General features: G+C 36.5%; 1 protein-coding gene across 1 annotated transcript in view; it reads left to right on the top strand.

Moving 5' to 3' along the window:
* The first annotated feature begins 325 nt into the window (after positions 1 to 325).
* Positions 326 to 24,738, top strand: part of BNC2 (basonuclin zinc finger protein 2) — a 239,216-nt gene continuing 214,803 nt past the window's right edge. Inside the window, exon 1 of the mRNA XM_061362155.1 lies at positions 326 to 806. Coding sequence (XP_061218139.1) covers positions 711 to 806 — 96 coding nt within the window. The 5' untranslated portion in view covers positions 326 to 710. The remainder of the gene's footprint in view (positions 807 to 24,738) is intronic.

Raw genomic sequence — 24,738 nt, 5'->3', positions numbered from 1 at the left:
TTGCTTTCTCTCTCCTTTATCTGTTGGGGTTTTCTGGTTTTGTTTTTTTTTTTTTTTAAAAAAAAGATTTGGTAATTCTGTGTGGTAGGCAAGTGTCAGATACTACATGCTGTACTTGACAGCATTGTTGAGGAAAAACAGAGAAAGACAGGGAAAGGGCCACAGCCTTTTCTTTCTCCCAGTTCACTCAGATCATTGTGCTACTTAGAGAGAATGTGCGTGTGTGTGTATCTGTGTATCTGTAGACTGAAGGGTTAGTGCAGGATGTCATTTGGTGCCTGACAGTGGAGCAGTGCAGTTGACTCTTTGCTCTGCTATCCAATGACATCCAGTGGCTGAGAGTTTGAAGCTGATGGTTGGGTCTCCTTAGTGCTGCATGCACACCTGACAGGCAGCTGTTAAACTGAGCAAAGGCGAGCTTGGGGAGTCACAATCTATGCATAAATGATAGGGGTCTCTCTGCTGAAGGTGCGAAAGAAGCTCTGACCCTCTCCCCTGAATCCCCCCCTTCCCAAATGAAACGTACAGTGCAGCTAGCTTCTTAACTACACTACACTCCTGCTACTGGCTGCCAAGAGGCTCAAAAATCCACCTTCACTTTTCAGTCAGAAGAGGCAGAAGTGGATGTGAGAGACAGACACACACAGAGACACAGAGAGCGAAAGAGGGCAAGAGACTTGACTTTAAGAGACTCCTGCACTGACAACTCCATGCAGTTCGGAACAAGAACGGCAGCGACCGACTCTGGTTTCATGGGGACATGGCAGAACACTGACACTAACCTCTTATTCAGAATGTCCCAACAGGTATGTTACTTTTGTTTATTTTGAAAAATGGCATTTTTGTGCTCTTTTCCCCCCCTCTTTTTCTCTTTCTTTCCACGTTTCATTTTTGTTTCATTCATCACTACATAGTTAGCCTCTGAACTGTCATAACTATGTCATTGGAATGTGCACGGTTACTTCATTGCTTCCCTAAGGGCTCCTTTTTAAAGGGGGAAAAAATATTAAAGCTTTAAGTAAAATGAAGGCATTTGTTTTAAAGTTTCCAAATAGAGCTTTGCCCTTTGTAGTAACACTGTTTTTCTTTCTTTGTTTGCTTTTGTTTTGTTCCAGTCTTCTTCCCCTTGCTCTCTCCGTGTCCCATAAATAGAAGTATCTGCTATCCCAGTAAAACTCCTCTCTTTCTCCGAGTGTATAACCCCCCAAATCAAACTGATACTAAATTTAGGGGGCCCCTCAGAACAGAGTAATTGACTTCATGTGGCAGAACACAGTATTATTCAGAAGGAAAGATCCGCGAGCCGTCCTGCTGGAGCTGCTGCCAGCACGGAGCTGAGGGTCGTTAGAGGAGACAGTTTCAGTCCTCCGGTCCCTCTCTGCTCCCGCTCCCTCTCGCTCGCTCTCCCCCCTCTCTGCGGAGCTTTGCCTTGGCGTCCTCCCCAGAGCTGCTCCTTCACCAGGGGCCGCGTTTAAGGCATCTTGGTATGCCGGTTCTGACGGGAAAGTGAAAATGTTACTCCAAGGCCAGTAATAACTGATAATTAATCACAGGAGCCAGTGTCTCCGTACCATGCACTTGGTGATACGTGCCCTGTGTGTTATAGCTAATCTTGCACAATTGCTTGGCTCTTCTGGGTGAAGGGAAGGGGGGTTGGTGGGGAGGGAGTGAAAGAGAGGGAAAAAAGAAAAAGGAAAAAAAGAGGGAGAAAGTTTTCAGCTTGGACGGGGCTCAAGCAGGGGAGGGAAGTTCAACCTGGAGGTTTTTAGCAGCGTGACTCCCTACCAAGGGATGTTTTGCCTTTCTGAAAACTAGTTTCCAGTTATGATCTGACACTGACTGATAATAATTGAAATATTGTGTTAGCCAAAGAGGAGTTAGTGAATGATTTGTATATTAATATTAGACTTTTATTTAATGTCAGACATAGGATGAATGAACTCATTTACCTGAGGGGCGTTGTACTGTAAGAAAAGAGAAGGAAAGTAATTAGGTATTTATAGTTTATAGTAACAAAGCATGCCTGAATATTGGCCATAAAATGGTAATTTAATTAAAAAAAAACTTTAAAGCCAAGTAAAAATCCAAAGCAGATAGTTAATAACCGGTAGTTTTCAGTGGATGATAGTTTAAGCAGTACAGCTCAGGACAGGATGAAGGCATTTGAATAAGGAATATTTTGATATATCCTGTAGAGGGACCCTGATTACTGCTGATACAGTATGCTGGTATAGAATGTAATCAACATAAGGCAAATAAGCAACTCTGTTCAGTTTCCCATTCTTGAAAGCAAAAAAGTTCATTTCCTGGTAGACATGAACATTTCAAATACACTGCTTGGCACTAGGAAGTGTGAACTAGTGCTGCAGTGCTTACAAGCCTTATCAGCTGTATGCATGTTTGTGATATGTAACATTTGGTTGTATTGATATTGAGCAATAGCATGGAAACAGTTATTCAAATTACCTGCTGCATTCTTTTAGTAAGAAGTGAGATTAAATTTTTGGGGGGGAGAAAATGTTCTTTCTGTTTCAGCCACAAAAGAGTTAACATAACTACTTCCAGATAACGATCAATTGATAAATGACAATTGAACCACATAGATAGTGTTAGATTGCCTGTTTAATATTAGACCTTTTTCAACAGATTTAGCCTCTGTGGTTTCTGGAATACTAGTAAATGTTCCACACTGACAAAGAAAAGAAACAAAACTAAATAAAAGAACATCACAGTGTGTAAGGGGGTCAAATAATTGAGACAACTAGCTCATTAGACCAAGCCAAACATTTCTGCATGTAAGCTAGGCTGTTTGGTTTCTATTTTCTTCTTTTTTTTTTCTTTCTTTTTTTTTCTAGTAATATTTTAAATGTACTTATTCTTCAATATTAACTGGATTTTGAACACTACTAAACATGTGTGGTTATGTTGTATTCTGTATAGAAGGAGAGAAGTAATGTACTAAATGATTGTATGTGTGGTGTATGCTGCATCAGTGTGTATCCTTCCACTGGAACACACACACAGTAGCACTGCAAAGGTGGTAATGTCGAACAGATTTATTTTTTAAAAGTCTGTACTTAATATGTTTGTGTACTACGTTAATCTCCTTGTCATATTTTGTTTGTTTGTTTATCACGTGCTCAACATATTCAGTCCAAATATGCTTTTATCATGCTTTTAAAAGGAGGGTAAGTTATTTTGCTAAATACATTTCTCTCCTGTTTAATTTTTTTTGTACTATATTTCTGATTTGTTAGGGCTGTTAGAACTTGCTAGCTTGTGTAAACTACAAGCACAGACTGTGTGCAAGTGCAGCTGCAAATTTGTGTCTAAGTGCCAGTATTTCTTTCTAAATCACTAAAATTTTGCCTGCTGTTTTCTGTTACCTATTTTCATGCATTTTTAAGTTCCTTATTTTAATCCATGTTCTAGAAACGTAAGTATTTTTAAAATTTTTCCTGTGCTTTAAGAAAAATTGTTTTCATGAGTACAAGTAACATGAAGTTATGAGATGTATGTAACTTGCAAGGAAAGTTTGGCATGGTTTGAAAGAACTGTTTAATGAAACTTTTCCAGCTATACATAGTAATGCTAGAGACATTTCTTTTAAAAATTTTTAAGAATAATGCCATCTTTCCGCATGTTTTATAGAAGCAAACAAACCCAGAGACCCGTCACTTTTCCTTGGAATTGTAACTTAATCTCAAGCAGGTTTTTAGCACAAGGATTAGAGCATGGCAAGAAGAATGATTTAGAACAAAAAAACCCTTGCGATCTGTCCCTTCTCTTACCTCTCAACTCACTGCACTGCTATTTGCATAATATAGGAATAAATAACATTTCTCAGAACAAAAGGAAAACCTATTTCATTAGGACAAGGAACTCTGTCTTAGAAAAATTAAGACTGTACAGGTTTGGACTATTAAAGGAAGTGTGATTGTATTTATTTTTGGTTTATTTTCTTAGAGAATGGGTGTGCAAAAAAGTGGCATCTCCACATTCCAGAGCAAATTTAGATTTTGTTGGGGTGAAAGAAGAAGAGGAATAGTCTCCCAAATTACCTGTGAGGAGTTTATGACATGGCCACTTGGCTGCATTGTTCTGCCTACGCACCTTTTGTCCATGTAAAAGTATGTGATTCGCTTACAGAAGAATGTCTGATAACCTCAAAGGGCATAAATCTTAACTTCCAAAAAGGAGTGCTTCTTTGGGTTACTTTGATCAGTGACAGGTCAAGAATGAGCAGAAACCCCTGGCTTCTCTTCCATGTTCATCTGGTTTAGTCCAGGGCACCCACTGCCCATTCTGGTTCTGGCAAGGAGTTGTTAACAACAGAAAAGAAGGTCTGGATTTGGTTAACTAAAAAAAGCAGGCTTTTGTGATTGTCTGCTTTCATAAATGTTTTGCGTATTTGTCAATAAGAAATGTCATTTTTCTTCATCCGTTACCTTAAGGGCTGTAATGTTCTAAAATACTTTTAAGTCATTTCAGAAATGAGACCGTAAGAGAAATTGTAACCCACAGTGATGCAAAATGCCAAAGCCATGTACCATTTTGTTAAGAAAGAAGTATGTTTAATCCATTTCAGATAAAAAGCTAATAGGCTTTCCAGAAGCTTTTTATAATGTGAGAGTGAAAAAGCAGTATATCAGAATTATAAATGGATCTGTGCGTCATTATATAGTAATTTAGGATTCACTCAATGATGTAACAAAATTAACAACATAATTTCATTGTGTAACTGTATCTTATTAAAGAACAACTGTCTGACATTCTCTTACAGTTGCTTTATTTAACTTCATGCAAATATTATTAGTAGTGACATTTCTCTATTGTGCATTAGATTCTCTCATTAGCATGATGTGTTAGTTATCACCAGAGAAATCACTTCTAGATAGGTGAGTGGGAAGCCAAGAAAACTAAAAATTAAATCAATGATGTATATTAATATAGATGCATCTGTTCACAAGAGATATGGTACAGTAAATTCAGCTTTTTTTTCTTCCTTGCATAAATGCATGCTTATTCCACAGAAACCTAAATAATACTTACAATATGTGGAGTATGCATTAATAGTGCTAGAATTATTAAGCTGTATACAACATGCACTGCCTCCTTTGAGATGTACCTGTATTCTTCAGTCTGATAGTTCCTAACGTTATTGTAGACATAGGCACATAAACTGTTTATTGAACCAGTATTTAAAAATAGGAGTGTAGTGTAATGTCTAATGGATTGCACATAGAAGCTTTTTAAATGTTCCTGTACTGCTGGTCATAGAGGTTGTATGCAGTTTTAATTAACTGTTTTACTGTAGCATGTAACTATTCTTTTAATTATATGTTTGCATGCAAAAAAAAAAAAAGTTAAAACTTAATGCAACAACAGGCTATAATTTCATACATCAATCTATTGTGAACATTTGGGGAGAAAGATGAACATTGGTAAAATGCATTTTGTAGTTTATGGTAGTTAACAATTGCCTTTGTCAGTAAGCATTAGCTAACATAATACTTATATTTAATATATATATTTTTATCACACCATTTTAAAGATTAGCTAGCCCCAGGTGGGTTTTGGATTTTTTTTGTTGTTGTTCATGAAGAAGTCCATGTGCTGGTACGAATTCAGAAGCTTTATCAGGTTACGCTGTCTCATTTCAGACATTTGCTTCACTTTTGGTGTTTCTGTAAAGTATACTTTAGACCTGTAATGGTTTGTGTTATTTAAAAAAATTAAAAATGTTTGCATCAGGAATTTTGTGCTGCTTCTGATGAGCCTCAGAACTGAAGCATTAGAACATAGTGTATATGACAAAACCGCAGGATGTTTCGTAGGACATATAGCACTAGACACACAAGTACGTGAAGTGATAGATACATGGATTTGTACGTGATACCTGATTAAAAATAAAAACCCTTTCTCGGTAGTTTCTCATACTGTGTTCAGTATTTACAGGAGAACTAAAACATAGCAGAACATTTCCCATTCCTCTGTGTCCGTATTAATCCTGCACATGTATACATACAGTGTTTGAATATTTTTGTGCCATTGTATATTTTAGTTGATGATGTGCTAAGAACGCTGTCAGATCTTTGCTTAACTTTGAGATATGTATGCACAAAACTGTAAAATCTGCACGAAGCACTGAAGCATGTATTAAAGCACATGCTGGAACATATTGTGCAATAAGCAGTAGTGTTTAACATTTTAAATGCATAGTTTTTCTATTTTCTGTTTTTCTACATTGTATTTTAGTAGTTACTTATTCATGTATAGTTTTATGGGGATTTGATTAATGTAGTGACAGCACAGATTTGGTACATAGCAGCAGCAGAGTCTCCTGCTCTTATGTCAGGGTTAAGAGCCAAGGCAAATCTTCCCTAACTAATTAGATGCTGAGTAAGGCATCTTAGTGAAGTTGGGGCAAAAGTGAATGGGTCACAGCTGAGGCAAGATTGCAAGGACTGTAGTGATAGTGAAAGTATTCTTTTTGCCAGGTCATTGTGACACTGTGGTGGATTGCGAAGGAACACACTGTTCACTGATACAGAACTGCCGTCATAAAGTACAATCAGAACAAAAGCCTTAAAGAGCTTTTACTTTTTACTAGGAATGCTCAAAATGTATGCTGTGTGTAGCTTGCTTTGCTCAGTTATTTTTTCTCAAACAATAGTGCTTGCGCTTTTTGTAAAAGGATTTGCTTTGTAGACTAATGGTTCTTCACAGTTCAGAAGAATTTCCAAACTTGGGGCTCCTAGTATACCCAGGAGGTGATGAATCATACTGGCTCAAGAAAGAGAAGGCTGAAACAGAGAAGAGAGAGGAAGGGAGAATTCCATTGTTGCTGTCTCTTAATCTTTTAGTTCAGAAAGAGAATCACTAATGCAGCTTTTTACTACAATTCAGAGAGCATAATGACAAAATTTCAGCATCTAGATAAACTGTAATTAAGGGATTTATTTTTTGCCCAGCCTGCCTGTAAAAAGGGGTAAACTCAAAAAGCGTTTTTTAAGTGGAAGTCTGTGTGTTTATATACAGTTTTTTAATGAGACAAAATGTATTCTTTAGCTTACAATCAGTCTGTCTAACAAATGTCCAAAATAAGAGACTGTACATCAGCCTATGGACAGGCATCTGTTGCTTTGTTACTGCTCACTCCATTCATTATAGTAATGCACTAATGCCTCCTTTCCTTCACTGAAATACTTGACAACTGTTTTCTAAATGATTTTCCTTCACTGAAAAAGAAAACACTGCCACTTGTATGGCTGTGTCACATAACATTTTGTCATAGAGAGTCCATTTCTTGTGGGGGGTGGGGGATGAGCAGCCCAGAATTGCTTTGATCAGTGTGAACTTGCCAACAATGTACCATTGATGCTATTCTGACTCTCTCGGGAAGCCATTGCATCCCTGTCCTCTACCGATGATGCGTATCTGTGCACTTGTGCAAAGGAAAGGACAGTGTCATCTGCCACTTACAGAGCATGGGAGCTCAGAACTAAAAATGACACAATTACGATTCTGCCATTTGTTAGGTGCAAAGCACAGAAGTCAGCAAGCTTTTCTTATAAATTGAATAATAAGTGATACTTTAAAAAGCTTTACGAAAAGTGAAAATTTATACTGGGGTTGTCATTAAACCTGTCACTGGCAGGTAAACTTTCTTTGATATTTGAGGTTATGTTTATTTGGAAATGGACCACAACACAGATACATCAGCAGAGATTCATGCTGCAGTCTGCCTACCTGTGCATTTTGGAATGTGCCCCTTATAGAAGAAATGCAATTGCATGGTGAATGTCTCTGTTGTTTTTTTTTTTTTTTGTGATACCTACTGCAACTGATGTTGAAAAGAGCTTTAATTGATCTTCTTTTTCCCAGTAAATTTAGAAACTCAGGGAACAGTGAGACACACCCGATGAACACAATTTGTTTATTTGTGGTGGTTCTCTTTAAACTTTATTTGACCAGAATTCCAGGGAAGGAGAAAGATTACATGATTCTGTGCATTCCATAGTGTATTTCTTAAGGATCAGTAACTGTAAAACACAATACTTCTGGCTTTGAACAATTTGAATGAAAATGTTATATAATGTAGTTCTTTTCAGATGAACAATTCAACATTTGGTGTGTACCAGTGAGAGGAAAATAGAACAGAAAGGATCATATCCTTACTGTGATCCAAGCATGTGTTTTCCATTCATGTCATTGGAGGCCCTGTCATGCATCAAGGACAGCGTACAGTTTAGGTTCAGAATTACAGATAACAGTGTATTAGCCTTCAGAGTGAGCTGTAACTAGGAGCTCAATTCTCTAAGCCTCCTATACGTGTGTCACTTTTATGAAGCTAAATGTGCAGGTATTTTGCAAGTGGTAAAGAAAGTCGCTGTTGTGTATTTAAATCTCCTATTATTTAGACACTTAAGAATGAACATCATTTAGGAAAAAAAAAAAAAAGTTAGGCATTGCATTTTCTTAAATGCAATCTAAGCATCACTTCCTGTTTTATCACAGTCCAGAAATTAAACTGTATTCTCTGTTAAAAGTCTCTGGTCAGGTCTGAGCTTTTAGACATTATGGGTGTTTGTATTATTTTATGGATAAGTTACTGAAGGCTCAGTTTTTCAAGGGTTACCCTGGAAAGACAGCACAAGATTATGCTGCTTCCAGTTTGCCTATGAAGTTTTGAATTTTTTGAACCAGATATCTCAAAATGCGATTTGGGCAGTGTAATTCAAAATGAAATAAAATTGAAGGAGACGTGTTTACAGGAGTCCCTGCTAACTAGAATTGCCAACTTTTCCATAGGAAAAGTAGCAACACAGTAGGGTAAAAGGTAATTTAATCAATAAAGTAGCATTTTAAAAGTATTTTTCTCATTTACATAAAAATTTTACTTCCCAAAGTATTCTATATTCTTTGTTTTATCATTAGGGAAAAATATAAAAACCCCAAACAAACCTGAAGATGTTATTGTCAGATCTTTTTATGCAGATTGATTTCCTTTTAGCATATTCATTGCCCTTTGCCTGCACTGAACAAGACCTTGTGTACTGTACTGCAGTTTTATTGCTGCTTTCAGAGGGGTGTCTTGTGAGATGTTACGGCTCCTGCGGAAGTACAATGGCAAAATGTCATTTTCTGATAGATCATTATTGATGTTCTTTATTTATTTATGCCCTTTCTCATTTTTCTTACCTTACAGTTTTTCTTGTTCTGTATATATATATATATATATATATATATATATATATAAAAAATATATGAACACATACTAAAAGAAAAACTTGTCTTGGTAAAATTTAGTAATTAAAACAATCTTGATTACAAGGGACTATAGGAAGAGCTGAAGAGCAGAGAGGAGAAGCACCCCTTCCAATAGTGGCTGAATGTAGGTGCTGACATGCAAAGGGTTCAGTGTTTTGTATTTCAGTGTGCCTCTATTCAGGAGCATGATAAAAATGTGTGATGCCCTGGCTTATCACATGGAAGGTGCTGAAAAGCATCTCAGTTTGGTCTGTACCTTGTACATTTTCTTAACCAAGGCATAGGTAGTATTTAAAAAGGAGCCCTCAGTATATTTGTACTCCTGTATCTCAAATATGAGCTTTGTGTTTATTTGACAAAATAAATATCAAGAAAAATCAGAAAATTAAGCTCATAGGATGCTTGAACACTTCCTTTTTTTTTTCTGATTTTTTTTTTTTTTTTTTTTTTCCCTGCACAGACTTTGTAGACAAAAATAATCAGCTTGGACATCAGTGAGTTGCTTAAAAACAATTAAAACCACAAACCTGCATCACAGTGTTCAGATTTAGTTTGTAATTAAAAATGTGCAAAGTCCTTTTTTTCTTGCAGGAATTCTTAAAAACTTAAATTTTGTGAAAAACAGTCTCCTCAGATGTGATAGCGATTGTATTTCTGAGTAGTGGACATTGGGGTTTTCACATTTCCTATCATAACTTTTAGTGGCTGTTTTTTTCCCTGGACAGTTTACTTTTTAAAATACATAAATTGATAAGAATATCTGAAATAGATGTCTTGGGGAAGAGGGAGGTACAAACTAATGAAGAATATGCAAAGAAAAAAAATAATTACTTCCAGCTGGCTTTATATAATAAAACTACTATTAAAATGAGGAGCTCCATTAGCAAGGCTTTAATTATATATTTTCTTACATTTCTAAATAAACACCGCAGTCTTTAGAAAAATAACACTTAAATGAGTTAAGCATGACAGTCCTTGCTCTAGCCAGGGGAAAATATAAAGAAGTACCAACTCCTCTACTCTGCCTTAATGCCCCACAGCAGTTGACATTGCTGGAATGCCTCCTGCAGCTGGTGGCATATGACTGTCATTTGCAGGCAGGATATACGGAGAGTTTACACAATGGAGGCATTCATGAAAATGTTCCTCATCTGGGACTCCTGCAAGCTCTCATTTTATTGACCCTGTCAGAATTTAACTGGTAGGCTGTCAAATTATGTGTTGCTTTATCTAATATTAGTTTTTCTTTTAAATCACAATGCACGGAAGAAGGGGCTGTGGAAAGCAGGTATGAAAAGCAAATCCAACTTCTGTCTTACTGTTTCTAAACCAAAAAACAACAGCTGCATAAGAACTTCATTGTTTGTGCTATAGATTGTAAGAATTCTATTTTCTGTTCAGGATTAAATGATGTGGTTTATTTGTGGGTTTTTTTTCAGGGTTTGGGCTGGGGTGGGTTTTTTTCAGTATTCAAAGCTTTAAGCAAAAATCTGTTTTCTAAATTACTGTGTCCCTCAAGTGTAACTCGAACATCGGTGTACAAATAGTTTTATGAAACAGCTCACTCTTTAACTGCTGGTGTCCCAAAAGATAGCAGAAAAATGCTCTCTATAAAAGCTTCTCCAAAAAGATACTTATTTGTATGTTTTGCTGCATGTTAATGCAGATTCCATAAAAAAATGCCCAATAATTAACAGATTTATAATGTACTTAAAACAGTGCAATAATCTGAGAGGTGATTGATGGTTATAAATATGTTGTTTATATCACAGATTAGCTGATTATTAATTCAATGGTGTTGAGGCATGACCTCTCCAAAGCCATAATTTACATAAAAAAAATAAAATGTGTGCACAGCTTCATTGATATCTGGGAGAGAACTGATTACAGCAGCAGACAGCACACCAAAACATTGGCTTCATGCAGATGGAGCACACTGCAAGAAAAGTACCTTACACAGTGAGTTACTCATTTTAATAGATCCTCCTATCCACCAGTCCATTGTTAATGCAATGCTAAAGTTCAGTTCAGGGCCGGGGGGGGTGGGTGGAGGAAGGGCAGGGTGGTGGGAAGAGAGAGAGGAAATGAGAAAGAATGATCAGGTTGTTAAAGGAAAATAAATTTTAACCTGGAGGCTATCAGTCACGTCACTTCTGCTAGGAAAAACCCTTCAGCCCACCATATATGTTTTTGTTCATGTATAGAAATAAGGTATAGCATCTGTCTGTCTAACATGGGATGGCATTATCATAGATTTTACTTATTACATTTTCTTATCACTGTTCTACTTGTTTAAAAATGTAGGATTTCTGCTAGAATAATGATAGCTGAATAGTAAACACTGTTTTACATTAAGAAATGTATATGGGTAACTGTCTCTTGTATAATTTCCAGTTTCTTCCCATTTTGCTTCCCCCTTTCCTAGAATACAAATTAATTTTAAACACAAAAGATAAAAACTTATCTAAATGGAATATTATTACACTATTTTGCAAGACCTCCTGAAATATTGCTCTATTTCTATTGAATTTACTGAGATGTTGATTTTTCTTTGCAAGGATAAATAAGACAACTGACACATTTTAATCCACCTGGAAATATGTATGCTTTTTTTACCTTTTGCTATAACATTCTGGAGACATTGCCTTCCATTAAATATTTAAAAAGGAAACATGGTTTCATGAGCTGTAATATTTATTTAGTATTTAGTAATTCAAAGATAAGTTGTTTACAAGAACTTCACAAATGTAGAATCTCTCTCATAGTAAGTGAATTCTCATTCCAAGGAAAATGCTACTTGGCATAGTACCTATTGTAGAGTTGAAGGTTTTATTTTCTTTTCCTTAAACATAGAGGAAAATTTGAAGTAGCTACACACTGGTGTATTTTCTTGTTAATGGGGGTAGTTTCATTAGCGGCTTCTCAGTCTAAGGAGAGAAGTAAAAGCCAGGTTTTAGAACACAACCAAGAACGTGGAAAATGTTGAAACAACAGTAAAAATATTTAATGATTTTCCTACATCATCAGACTTACCTGAAAATTTATTTAGAAGAATTTCTAATTCTTTTCCATTGCAAAAGTTTGTATTGACAGGGTGACAACCTCAAACACTATTACAGATCCAAACCAAGGTATCTCAGACTCTCCTGCTGATACAAAAGGTTTCTGTGGAAAAACTTTACAACACTAGAAAATTTTAATTTTAAGTGCCCCGTCCTGTTCTGACTAAAATCAATACAAGTATAGTCTATATCCAAAGAAGTGGTCTGAGAACTTTTCCTACAGTCTTAACTCAGGAAGCGGTAATTCATGTTTTGTTTGTTTAAAATACACACATTTTGCACCTTTAAAATACATATTAAGTGAAGAAATGTTTTAGAATTGAAGTTTGGAGAAGGGATTAGAGCATTGTACTCTAGTTTCAAATAATCCAATATTTGTAGAAGTATGACCTTTAAAATCTAGGTTCTTCTTTAATTACACATTTAAGAGAAACTGTGTGGTATATACTAGCTCTCCAAAAAAATCCTCTGATACGTCAGTGCCGGGAATTTTCATACTTTAAAATGCAGTTTTGCTCCTGCATAAAAATGTATATTCATTAATCTATATCTTCATTAATGCAGTCTTTCAGAAGACAGTAGAGGGAAATTGTTTAACTCATAGCACATATAGTAATGAACTTAAAAATTAAATCAACATCGCAAATCCTCAAACCAAACCAACCCTTCTTTAAGTGCCTTCAGTTGGTATTTATTTTTTAAATTTTAGTTTATCTTTTGCATGAAAATTGCTTAGACATGAAGTTGTGTCTTTCTCCACATTCTTACTTCATTTTTTTGCTAATGCTGGGAAGCTAAAAGTCAGGTGTGAAAATGTTAAAGCAATTGAAGGCATATGCAATCTTGTAATTATAAAGTTGAAATTTGGTTTTCTCCAAATAGACCTATATAAATCATGTTTCCTGTGATTTTTCAGTTTGCATTCTAAAGGCCTTCTTTAACAATGCCAAACTGAAATAAAGCTTTTCTAACACTTAAACTACATGAGGTAGGTAAAATGCATAAGGTGAAGCTACAGATACGAGACTGATTTTAAATGACTGGGCTTTTTTGATTGGGTTTTTTTCTGAACCTATCCCTCCTATACCATATCCCCATGCCTTCCAAAATTCAGTAGTGGTCAGGTGTGGCATTTTGATCCTATCCACTGACTTGCATATGCACGTTTATACACCCCCAAACTGTAAAAAGAAAACTGACTAAATGTGGCTTCAGGGAAAATAAAGGAGTGGTGGGCACAGATACCAGCTGGAGCTTGATGCATGTGTTCTCTTCTGTGGCATCATTTTGTTGTTGATGTGGGAATGTAGCTAAACAGTGGCTACAGATGCTCCACTGAATAAGGATCCACATAAATTCCAGCTGTGAACTTGTGATTCATCCTTCCCTGCACAAAAGATATGTTTCCATATGTCCCATTATGTTCCATATTTGATTTTTATCACACACTGTATGCCAGTCTGAATCTTGTCTACATGCTTTTTATGAATCCTGTAACCCTTGTTCTCTTCTTTTTTTTGGATTAGAGTTATAACGTGCCCCAGCCTCCATGGAGAAAATCCGCATTTCAATAATACAGCATCCTTTTAAATAATTTTTAAATGTATCGAGTACATGAATAATGTATCTGTGTAACCACTGTAACACAGAGTATGGACGTATCTATAGAAAATCAAACAAGTCCATATGAAAAATATTTCTCTTTGTAGCTAAGTCTGTAGTCCTTAAAATTATCTGAGATCTAAATAATCTTAAAAAATACTTGCATCTTATTTTACTACTTTAAATGGATTTTTGTGGTACTATCAATAATCATTTCAGGTATCTGGTGTACATAGCTTCTACTTATATTTTTAAGTATATAATTGATAAGGACTCTAATTTTGAATTATAAATAATATTAATCGTTAAATTCATTAAATGTGTTAAATCGTTATGCGCTCTGGACTCACTGAAAATAACTGCAGAGCTGTCACTGGTACCAAATAAAATATGTTCAATTTTTTTTTTTCTATTGCTCTTATCCATTATGTTCTCTAGATTGGTATTCAGGATATTTTTTTCTTCTGCTACCATAAAGTAGATATGGAAGCTGGCATCTAGAAACCTATGCATCTGTGGCCCCAGGAGCATACAAAACCCCATAGTCTAAAATATTAAAAAATAAAGTAAGGATTTAAAAAATGCAAACTTAATTGCAGTGTAGGTTTTTGAGTTGGTTTACTGTAATATGGATAGGAGAAACGTGGTCTCTTCCTCATAATTGGGGTGAAATATAGCTGCTGGTCAGCTCTGTAAGAAATGGTGCTGCTAGAGCTTTGCAGTAGGTTTTACATATGATAGTCGTTGATTGTCATAAAACTACTCAGAATATGAAGCAGAAGTCAGCATTGTCATGTTAGCTGTAGTCTAGAAATTGTCTTCCTGAAGGTAAAACCTCAGAGGTTGCTGTAATTATTAAAGTAATGATCGAAGTACTAAATCTCATCATTGGTTAAGTTGTTGAAGCCAGTGCTTCTACCTCCAGCACAAATTTGAAATGGCGTATCAGGAACTGGATGAAATGCTTGCAGTCTTAAAAAGTGAAGAGGTTGTATTGCTGTTGCTGCAGTGCTGTAATTTCCATAGAAGTCAGTTGCAGCATAATCACTTACATAGGTAGTTGTAATTTTGTTGATTAAAGAATGGCGCTATGATGATACAATTTTCTGAAAAAAAGGTGTCTCAAAGCAACTACTGCTATCTCCTGTAAGGAAGCATCAGTTAACTGTGTGAAGAATTTGGCATCCAATGCTGCTTTGTCTATTCTGTTGCAAGGAAAAATATGTCCATTCATAACTGAAATTCTCCAAGCAAGTCAGGTATCAACATTATACCAACATTTTTCAACAGAACAGATGAATTTGTATTTTAAATTGAGGGTCACTGTGTTACAGATTTCTGTGGAAACACAAAGAAACAGAATCTAGTTAAAACTATGAGTAAGTGGGGCCTGTTCTCAGCAGTGTCTGAGGTACCATTGAGTTGAACTACTGGTCACTGTCAAATTCCAATCAAAATGCAGATAAATTCAGCATAAACATAATAAGGTGTTGGTGTGTTTCCAGAACTGTAAAGAAGGCTTTAACTGGAGAAGAGGCTGGAGATTAACAGTTTATTTTACAGCTAGGTTAGGTATTTCAAATCAAGTGACTGGTGCTGCTTGTAACGAAGCATCTGCAAAGTGTGTCAGTGTGACATTGGTATTTTGTGTTCAAGAAGTTCAATGTCAACACAGCTGTGACTTACCACTTTTAGCAAACTCTCAACTGGGAATTAGATAAAATACCTTTATTTTGGGCACAAAGTCGGGAAGAGTGCTGGGATGGGAGTATAATTTCAGATGCTATTAATTTTCACAAAATAACATTTGTGTGCTTTGTCTTGCCAGACGGTCTACAGTGCTTTTCCTCATTTCACGTGCCAGGCTGTTTTTTTATTATCATTTCCTTCTCTGCTGTGTTTATCTTTTCTGAAAATGGTGAATGTAAGCTATTACAGACTGGGTGGGTGGCAAACATTTGCACAGTAACTTTTAAAACACAGAGCAAGCATTTTATTTGGGTTTTGAAAACCACTGAGAGAACCTAATGCAGCTGCTCTCATGGCATCAAAGTGAAACATGTAAAAATCTCACTTTCTATTCTAAATAACCTTAGGGCTGTTAAGTCAGATATTTCCGGCTTGACGTGTTTTGCACAGGAGTGACAGTGGCATTGAGTATATACATAGTAAATCTTAATATATCACTGAATCTCTTCGCTCTTTCATGAGCTTCACAGGGTACTCATCCTTAACAAAATGTCAGGTTAAAACATGTCACTTTGCTATAGTTGAAATTACTTACTTGTTTTTAATCAAAAAGCAACTCTTAATGGGCTGTTTTACTCTAGGCAGTAAGGAAAGGAGCTTTTCAGTTTAGCAGCAAGTAGTTCTTCTGAGCCATTATTTGCTGTCATTTCTGCTTCTCATCCAGCAGTGTGAAGGGGGTTGCATGATTAAAATCTGAGGATGCTGAATCAGGATACTGGTGCTGCATCTCCTACACCAAGTAGAATTAATATTTTTAGGGAAAGCTAAGCTTTTTTTTTTTGAATACGTCTTTCAGTTCTATTAGGCAGTAGTCCTGTGTTTGCTAGGAACTTCATTGTATCTGTGATCTGTCAGCAGCAGAGGTGCTCTTGCTAATAGTAAAGGTGCTTGTGGTACAGTGTTTCTTTGATTTTAATTTTCCAAAACTCAGGGTGAATGTGAGAGGTGCCATATATTCATCATAACCTTTGGATCCTATCCTGTAAAGTAGGCAGCTTTCTTGATTGGCGGCACTCAGAAGCTCGAGCTGTACAAGTTCAGTGAATTCAGTTCATATTCTTTTAAAGACTAAAATGACTCTTCAGTTTCTAGGCCAGTTAATAATCCTCCTCTTAACTACACTGTACATATCGCAGATGGTGCTTGACAGACTAGTCAGTGTCTCAAAGGTCACCACAACACTATTAGCTAGATCACTGTGCCCTTTGTTTCTTGAGGATGCTTCTGCTACACTACTTGTTACTTGAGAAAAAATTATAGGAGAAAAGTTTGGGTTTTGTTTTAAAAGAAAACCTTAACCGCTTCTCTCCTCACCAACAAGTGCTTCAAATGTGGAGTTGTTTCTTGTCAGTGAAGTGCTCTGGAGTTTAGCATTCTGCTGTGTCCTGATACAGGTATGACCAGTGGTCTCATTCAGTGCAGTGGGGGGTTTTTTGTGTGAAGATGTAACAGTGAGGATGACTGATACTTTTAAAATTTTATCACAGTTTCCTTTTGGAGCTTTTATTCTGTTTTGAGGGCTTATTTCAGCACCTGAGAAACAAGAACATTTAAATTCTTCCAGAAATTCTTGTGGCCAAAGCTGTATTTGTACCTTCTGTGCAGCTTGAAAACACTGAAATAGCTAAAGGGTGTTTTAAGAGCAAATAGGAAAATGCAAGTTGGTACTTCACTAAAATATTTACAAACATATCTACAAAAGGTGGCACACCTTTGTCGTAGCTGCAGAAACATACAGTGAAAAGTCTTTCTGTTTGGGGTAATGCATGTTTATCAATGTGTTTTACAGAAAAAATGTTATACTTCTTTTGTCTTGTAAATAACAGTCTGCACTTGTTTGTTGTGTTACTGAAGAAATGTAACTTCACAAGGTCAGCTTTGGAGAGATAACTTGCAAATTGTAAAGCTACATGGTTTTTATCTGAGAAAATGACTCAGGGGCAAGATCAGCTATACTGTAAATATAACTTTTACCATTTTGGGCTTAAATTGGTTATGCAATGCCAGACATTTTTGAAGTTAATTTGCAATCCATGACGTGCTTGTTGCTTTTTCCGTTACATGTAACTATGCAATCACATAGAACTGCTTGGAAATGATTTTGTAGTCATTTGTGCACTTTCAGTAATAAATGTTCAGGTATGTATATACTTAATCCTTTTTTATTTGTGGGCAGTGTAACTATTTTGACTATCCTGCTTCATTAGTCTCTGTTCCTTCTGACTTATTATCTTTGATATCAGCTGAAACTCCAGTTATTTACATCTATTTCATTTATTTTTGTGTTAGCAATATAAATTCTATTCTCCCATCACTCGGCAAAAACTCAGGGAAGACTTGAATTCCATATGGGATTTCTGTTGGTATTCAAGTAGTTAAACCATTATTACAATTTGACATTATATTGTAAAGTGAGCAGTACCACCCTGGATGAAAAAAATTTCCATATACTAAAAATAAATTGAATACAATGGTTGTAATTTTCAAACAGGACAAATGAATGTTCTTTTGTCATACATGATCTTTGTCACAGAGGGAAACGTACTGTAGAAGCGATTCTTTATTTATATGAAATATAAAATTATATTTGCAAATTCATCTAGATTGTGACCCTCTAAACATTTTAAAACTACTTTTCCAGTGTAGTATATTTCCATTTTAATTTGATTGCTACAGGTTAATAGAAGGGTGGGGGCGATTGCTAGAAGTTAATTCATACCCATCCAAACTCAGCTAATTTCTCACACCTTTATAATGATGCATCTCCCGCTTCCTACCTATTACTTTTAAATTGCATGGCTTTGGGAATATCGAGAAAATATTTCATATTTCAAAAATATTAAGTCTTCACAGAACTATTTGAACTGGCATTTCTTCGTGTCCTTGTCCCCACCCCCCCCCCACCACACAGCTGTCACTAACAGAGGAAAAGGGCTGGGGGGAGGGAAGGAGGGAGCCCTGCTAAAATCGTGTCACGTAGCACTAATTCATCTGCTCTCATTAGAGTGAGCGAGGGACAGCAGTGATGGCCAAGAGCTGCACTCCACACATGACACACGAACAGTTTGGGGAATAGAAAATTGCTTTCTCAGGAAGCCCAGCCAATTAAGGACTTGACCATATTGAATGTCAAGTGTTAATTTAGGTTTTTCTTCATTTTCCCAGTAGTAATGCGGGTCCTGTGATGAGCAAATACATGTCAAGTAAAAGTTGATTGCATGAAGGACCTGGGTATTATATGTCACTGACAAGTCACAAATGTACTCTAGTCTTTTAACCCCTTAGGTGAGTCCGGAAAGAGGGGGGAGGGGAGCAGCATTGGGGGATTAAATGTACTATAATGATAAGAATAGATAGTTTATATTAGGAAGAAGTCTGGGTGGGACAGACAGGAATAGGAATTCATGTGAGAGGCTAGGATGCAGACTTTCTGCAATCAGTGCACATATGTGGTACCTTTCTGGGTTATAATTGATAAACAGACCTAAAGGCCCCCTCAGGATTGTTTAGGGTTTCAAACAAGCCTATGAAGCATGCGTGTTATATCCTTCACAAGGATTCATGCAGTGGGAAGTAAAAGAGGTACACAGTACCAGAAATATGAAGTACTCCTTGAGGGGTGACCTGTTTTGAAAGGAAATAATTTTGCATTCTTTATGGAAAAGAAAACACATACTTCCAAGGTCTTTGTTAAAAAAAAAAAATAAAATCAAAACCACAAAGACCCCATGTGAAAAAATGAAATTATAAAACGTCTTCCTGTCAAAACCAGATTTATTTTCCAGCTTGTGTGTTTCTTCAGGTTAATTTCACATCCATCAGAAACCCCCTGAAAGGCCACCTACTCTCATCTTATGTTGTACCTGCTTGTAGTAGGGAAGCAGAGGATGGCAGAAGCACTAGTACTGAAGTCTGTTTAAGTGAAGTAGCATTTACTTTTACGAGATGTGGATACTTACATATCATCTATAGCATCTAATTTCCATTCATCAGCATATTATTTACATATGAATGTTCTGAAAATAAGAGAGTGTCTGTTTCTGTTGCAATTGTATAATTGACCAAAACAATTTCCTACAAGAATGTAGGCGTTGTGTAGTACAAATATGATAAAACAGAGGTGGCAATTATGCAAGCACCTAGAACATTGTCCATGCCTTTTTAATTTAATCTAAAATGGCAAAACTTTGGATTGTTATAAATTATTTGCTCTCTGTAAATTCTGGGAGCTTTTTTGTTGAAATCTAACCCACAGATGGGTGGCTGTGAGCTTGAAGCTAGTAAGTAAGTCCTTTGAGTTAAATATTTCTGAGCTGATCCTAATTAGGACATGCTGTCTATCGCTCCTCTGGATTTTGCTCATCTTCATTATGATGAAGATATTTAAGTGGCAAGGTACACTGCCACTGTCTGTGCTGTGTGTGTTCAGTAGACATAAACCAGACTCCATTCTCATGCAAGTAACCTGATGCTTTAAATGCACGCAAAGTTAGCCAGTAAGATTCTTTTGGGATTTTAGGGAAACAGACATGTTTTCCAAACAAAAGCAATTTAGATTTTATTAGTTTTCTGGACTGACATTAGATTCTCTATGCATATGAAATGGTGATGTCTACATAATTAAAATGAGCAAGTCTTTTTTAAGAAACAATTTCAAGAATCTGGTCTCAACACAATCAGTAATACTTTTCTTACTATGGTTCTACTTCAAGTTTATGTGGAAACTTCTCGTACATGCAAGCCACCTCCAAATAAGCCCAACTTACTTCTCCTTCCCCAGCCTCCTCTCTTTTGTATTTTGGAAGGTTGCGTCTGTAGATCTCAGCTGGCATTTAGAATGGCGTTTTAATTGTGGCAGCTTCTCTTCTCGTGGGTGTGCAGAGGGATTTTTCTAAGTTTCTTTAAACTAAATTCTGATGATGGTGTCTGAGGTTGCTGATTCAAGATATTTCTGCTCTGTGGTGTCACTTTTGACAGATGGTACCTAATGCAATCAGCCACCACTAAGGCAAGGACTTCGTTTGACCAAAGGGTCCAGAGAAAAAAAAAAAAAAAAGGAAAAAAACAAAACCAAACCCTAAAACCATAAAAACCCCAGCCCTCCACCCAATAACAAAATAGGGCAGGCTGTTTCTGAATCACTACTTCCCAATGCTTTATCAGAAGATGCCTCCCTTTGCGCATGTTTTTGATAAATTTAAGAAGTCAAATCACTGACACAGATGGATAATCCAAGTGTATAGGGTGAAGAGTTATAAATTAACACATTATTCCCTCTTAATGTGAAATACTTGAGAATGCATTTTCTCGGTCCCCTGACATCTACCCAGTGAGGGCTCGCATTGTACTTTTCAAGTGGCATTGATTTGTTAAAGCGCTGAATTAGCATCTCAGGCCAGCTGCCTGTTCCACTGTTGTGTTGTTGGGTTCATTCTCTCTCTCTGCCTTGCTTCCCGCTGCCTTGGCCACACACAGGGCTTCAGCCTGCTTACCCCAGCTTTTCCCCTCTGTTATTTTAGCTAATCCAGGTAATATGCTCACCAAATGTGTCTTGCCGAGCTGAGCAAATTAACGTATTTCTCATTGCATAAAGCTCATAATATGCAAGTGTGTGTATCTGTACATACATACGTATGTAATATTTTCAGTTGAACTGGGAAAGGAATAAGCAAGGGGCAGAGGGAAGAAGACGATGGGCTGCAAGGATGAATGGCTGTGTTTTACCAGCCTCATTCTCTAGTGAAGTTACACATTGTTCTTTTCTTTAATTTGTGTTGTGCTGAGGTCTTCTGTACAGCAGATGAGTCAAAGGGAAAAGAGAAGAGAAAGAGAACAAATATATGTCAAGTCAGAAAAGCCATTGAAGTGCAGTATTAAACTGCGTATCTTAGGTCTAGATTTTAGAGTCTGTAGTACCTTGTCTAGTTGTTCATTAATGAATGTGTGCACAGATCTAAAAATAATTTGTGCTTACATGTCTGTATTGAAATATGCTATTTATAACTGTGGGGTTTTATTCTGATTGTAATTATCTGGGTTTAAGTCTCTTCCCACCCTTTCTTTCCTCTCTCAGCCTATCCTTATTGCTGCTATTTTACAACTCACTTTTAACATTTTCATTGCAGCTTCATACTTTATATTTGTCATGGTGGCACCTGACAGATTTGTAGCTATACCCTAATTGGCTAAATTACACTTGTAATATGTGTATTGCAGTAATGAAGATTACGTACATGAAATTCACATTATATTTCATATAAGATAGCTAATAAAATGGTCATATTTTTGTCTGTGGTTCCTTACCATAGATGAACCAGATTTCCAAAGCTAGTGTTGAGTAGTGAGGTGACATTCTCTTATACTGCATATTCATTATTCCTGCACTATTTTGGTTGTCTTACCATTGTTTGCTGTGAGAGTTTAAGGGAACTTCTTTATCATGTTATGCTTTTGATAACGGAAATTTCAGGAATAATCAACAGCAATTTTCCTTTCTGTCTTTTGCAACATAACAAATTCTGCTGTTTGGGATACAGTGCTTCTGGGAAAACTTTTCTTCTTGCAGGTGATACATTTTTCTAGGCATCAGGAAAAGAATGTGAGCAGGGTTCGAAATCTCAGACAAACTGAATAAGGTCCACACTGGTCATCTATTTTGTTTACAGCTACTAGCATAATCTGTTAATAATAACATACTGTTTAGCACTAATTAGGGACAATATTCTGAAAAATCTTAGTTGCTACTAACACAATGAGATATTTTGCACAAATGCATGGGTTAGGTTCCTTGCCTGTTTACATTTCGTCATTTCAAAGGTTATGCATCTATTAGGTTTCCAAGACAGTAGAACTAGAGTGTTTTCTATTTGCAAAATTTTCATCAGTTTTCAAATATAAAGTAAGTGTTCTTTGCCTTGAGATGCTTAAATTAAAAACCTAGACTCAGCAAACTAAGATTAACATAATGTCTTGGCTGAGCAATTGATCCTGATTCCGTGGAGATATTTTTTATAGTACGTTTAGAATGATGGCTTCATAGAAGTGAAGGTATTAACCAAATTTTGTCCTTTAACTGGGCTATCAGAGGCTACTTGAAACCACCAATGAGATAAAAAAGTAGAAACCAAAGGTGGTAGGTCTTCCTATGTATTCACAGTAACGTGTTACTTCAGAGAGTGTTGCCACTGTAACTTTGTGCAATGTACCCAGGACAAACCAAGTGTGCCCTGCTGTGTTAATGTTACATAAACGTGAGACACCATGATGAAGTGCATCTGATACACAGGATATGCAGATGGATATATTTCTATTATTTTAGGCAAAAAGGGACTCTGAACCGCTGGAGACTGGTTTAGTCATGCAAGTGATACACTCAGTTTAGGGGCCTGGCAGAAATGAATGCTGCATAAATGGCCTCAGAGCACCTATGTCAGACATAACATAATTTATGATGGCTTTGGCAGAAGCTTCTGGACCCTGCTTGAGGAAAATGTGAAATAAGAGAAAGAACATGCAGAAGAACTAATGGAAGAGGTGATCAGATGATAGAAACAAAGCTACTCCCTATACCGATACCAACAGTTTAAAAGAGATAGGTCTGTCCTTCTTTACCCCACATTCAGTTCAGATCTCTAACACTTGTTTAGATCTCTAACACACATCAGGAGTGTCTAATGTCACAGATTATAATAAAGCTGCTAGAGATACCTGTGACATCTTGTTACAGAAAAAAAGATAGTTTGTCATTTGTGCAGCCACAGACTTTAACACAGATTTTCCTGAGGTTCTGAAGAGTGTCTGGACTGTGGTTCCTTGTCTTCGTCAGTGTTATTCCTTGCAGTGGTAGAATTGAAGCCTTGGTTGGTGATGTGCTTCCATCTTCCGTTGTCATAGAGGAATCAATAAAGTCTTGTCCCTACAGGCTTTAGAATTTAACTGAAACACAATAAAGGATCAGCAAAATGTGGAGAATGGGCTATCACCATAATTAATCTGACAAAAACCGTGACCAGAGTGGTCATTCCTTGTAACAGTGAAAAAGAAACCCCCACCGCAGCCAAGGCAGCTTGTAATAAAAGAGTTTTATTCAATCTTTTTTTTTTTATTTATGAGAGACACATTAGAAGTTGGACTTATGTGGAGTAAATCAGAGATGCATTTGACTCAGGTTCATTTATACGTGTTCCACCAAAGTAATTTTAAGTACGTGTGTGGGTGCTATAAAAAAAACCCCAACCCAGCATCATGAGCAACTTCTGCAAATTTTCAAATTATATGAAAGCACTTAAAAAAACCAATAAAATTGTTACATGAATTTTGTGGGAGAGGACTTTATTTCTTGTGGAAGCTGGCACTCAAGTAGGGAATTAAGTTACTACCTTGAGTACTATGGCAAAACAGAAATTGAATTTCTAAATGCCACTCCTGTTTCTAACCAGAGGGACTGAATTGTCTCTGTAGAGAATTTTATATGAGATATTGCTAGTGTTCCACGATTAAATTCTTCTATTATTTCATTATTCTTTTTTTTTTTAAACTCTTTTATTCCCAAAGATGCCAGGAGCACTGTGAGTTCCCAGTAAGAGGGACTAATGTAGACATTAGTTCATAAATATTGTTGCTCAGTAAGAAAAAACCATGAATGACAGGTTACACTGCAGCTCCTTTGTCAAAGCATTCTCTGCATTTTAGTTATTGCACCCCGCAAACCTCATTTCAGGAACAATGATTCTTCTCTTGCTTACTGAAATGACTGTCAGTAATGTCAGGTCATGATCTGGTTGCATAACCCTTAGTGATTGGAAATAGATGCAGGCCTGCTTATGATTATTTGATGATGATCCTGTAAGTATTGATGAAGCTTTAAGCTTTGAGACAGTTTTTTAGGCCTTGCTTTAGGACAAAGGAGATGAGTGCTGGTGGCCAGGCTTCAGATAAGTCTTTAATATGAACTGCCTAATTCCCTGAATGCGCTATGTGGATCTCTGTGTGTGAGCCAAAGGGTAGTTGACGGAAATAGCAGATCTCATATAGAGGCTCTTCTGTGCCCAGC

Source organism: Neopsephotus bourkii, unplaced genomic scaffold (assembly GCF_033783945.1).
Source record: "Neopsephotus bourkii isolate Nb327-2 ecotype Australia unplaced genomic scaffold, CSIRO-AGI_Nbou_v1 NB_1083, whole genome shotgun sequence".
Lineage (NCBI taxonomy): Eukaryota > Metazoa > Chordata > Aves > Psittaciformes > Psittacidae > Neopsephotus > Neopsephotus bourkii.
The sequence above is the reverse complement of the archived record's forward strand: the minus strand, read 5'-3'. Positions and strand labels throughout refer to the sequence as shown.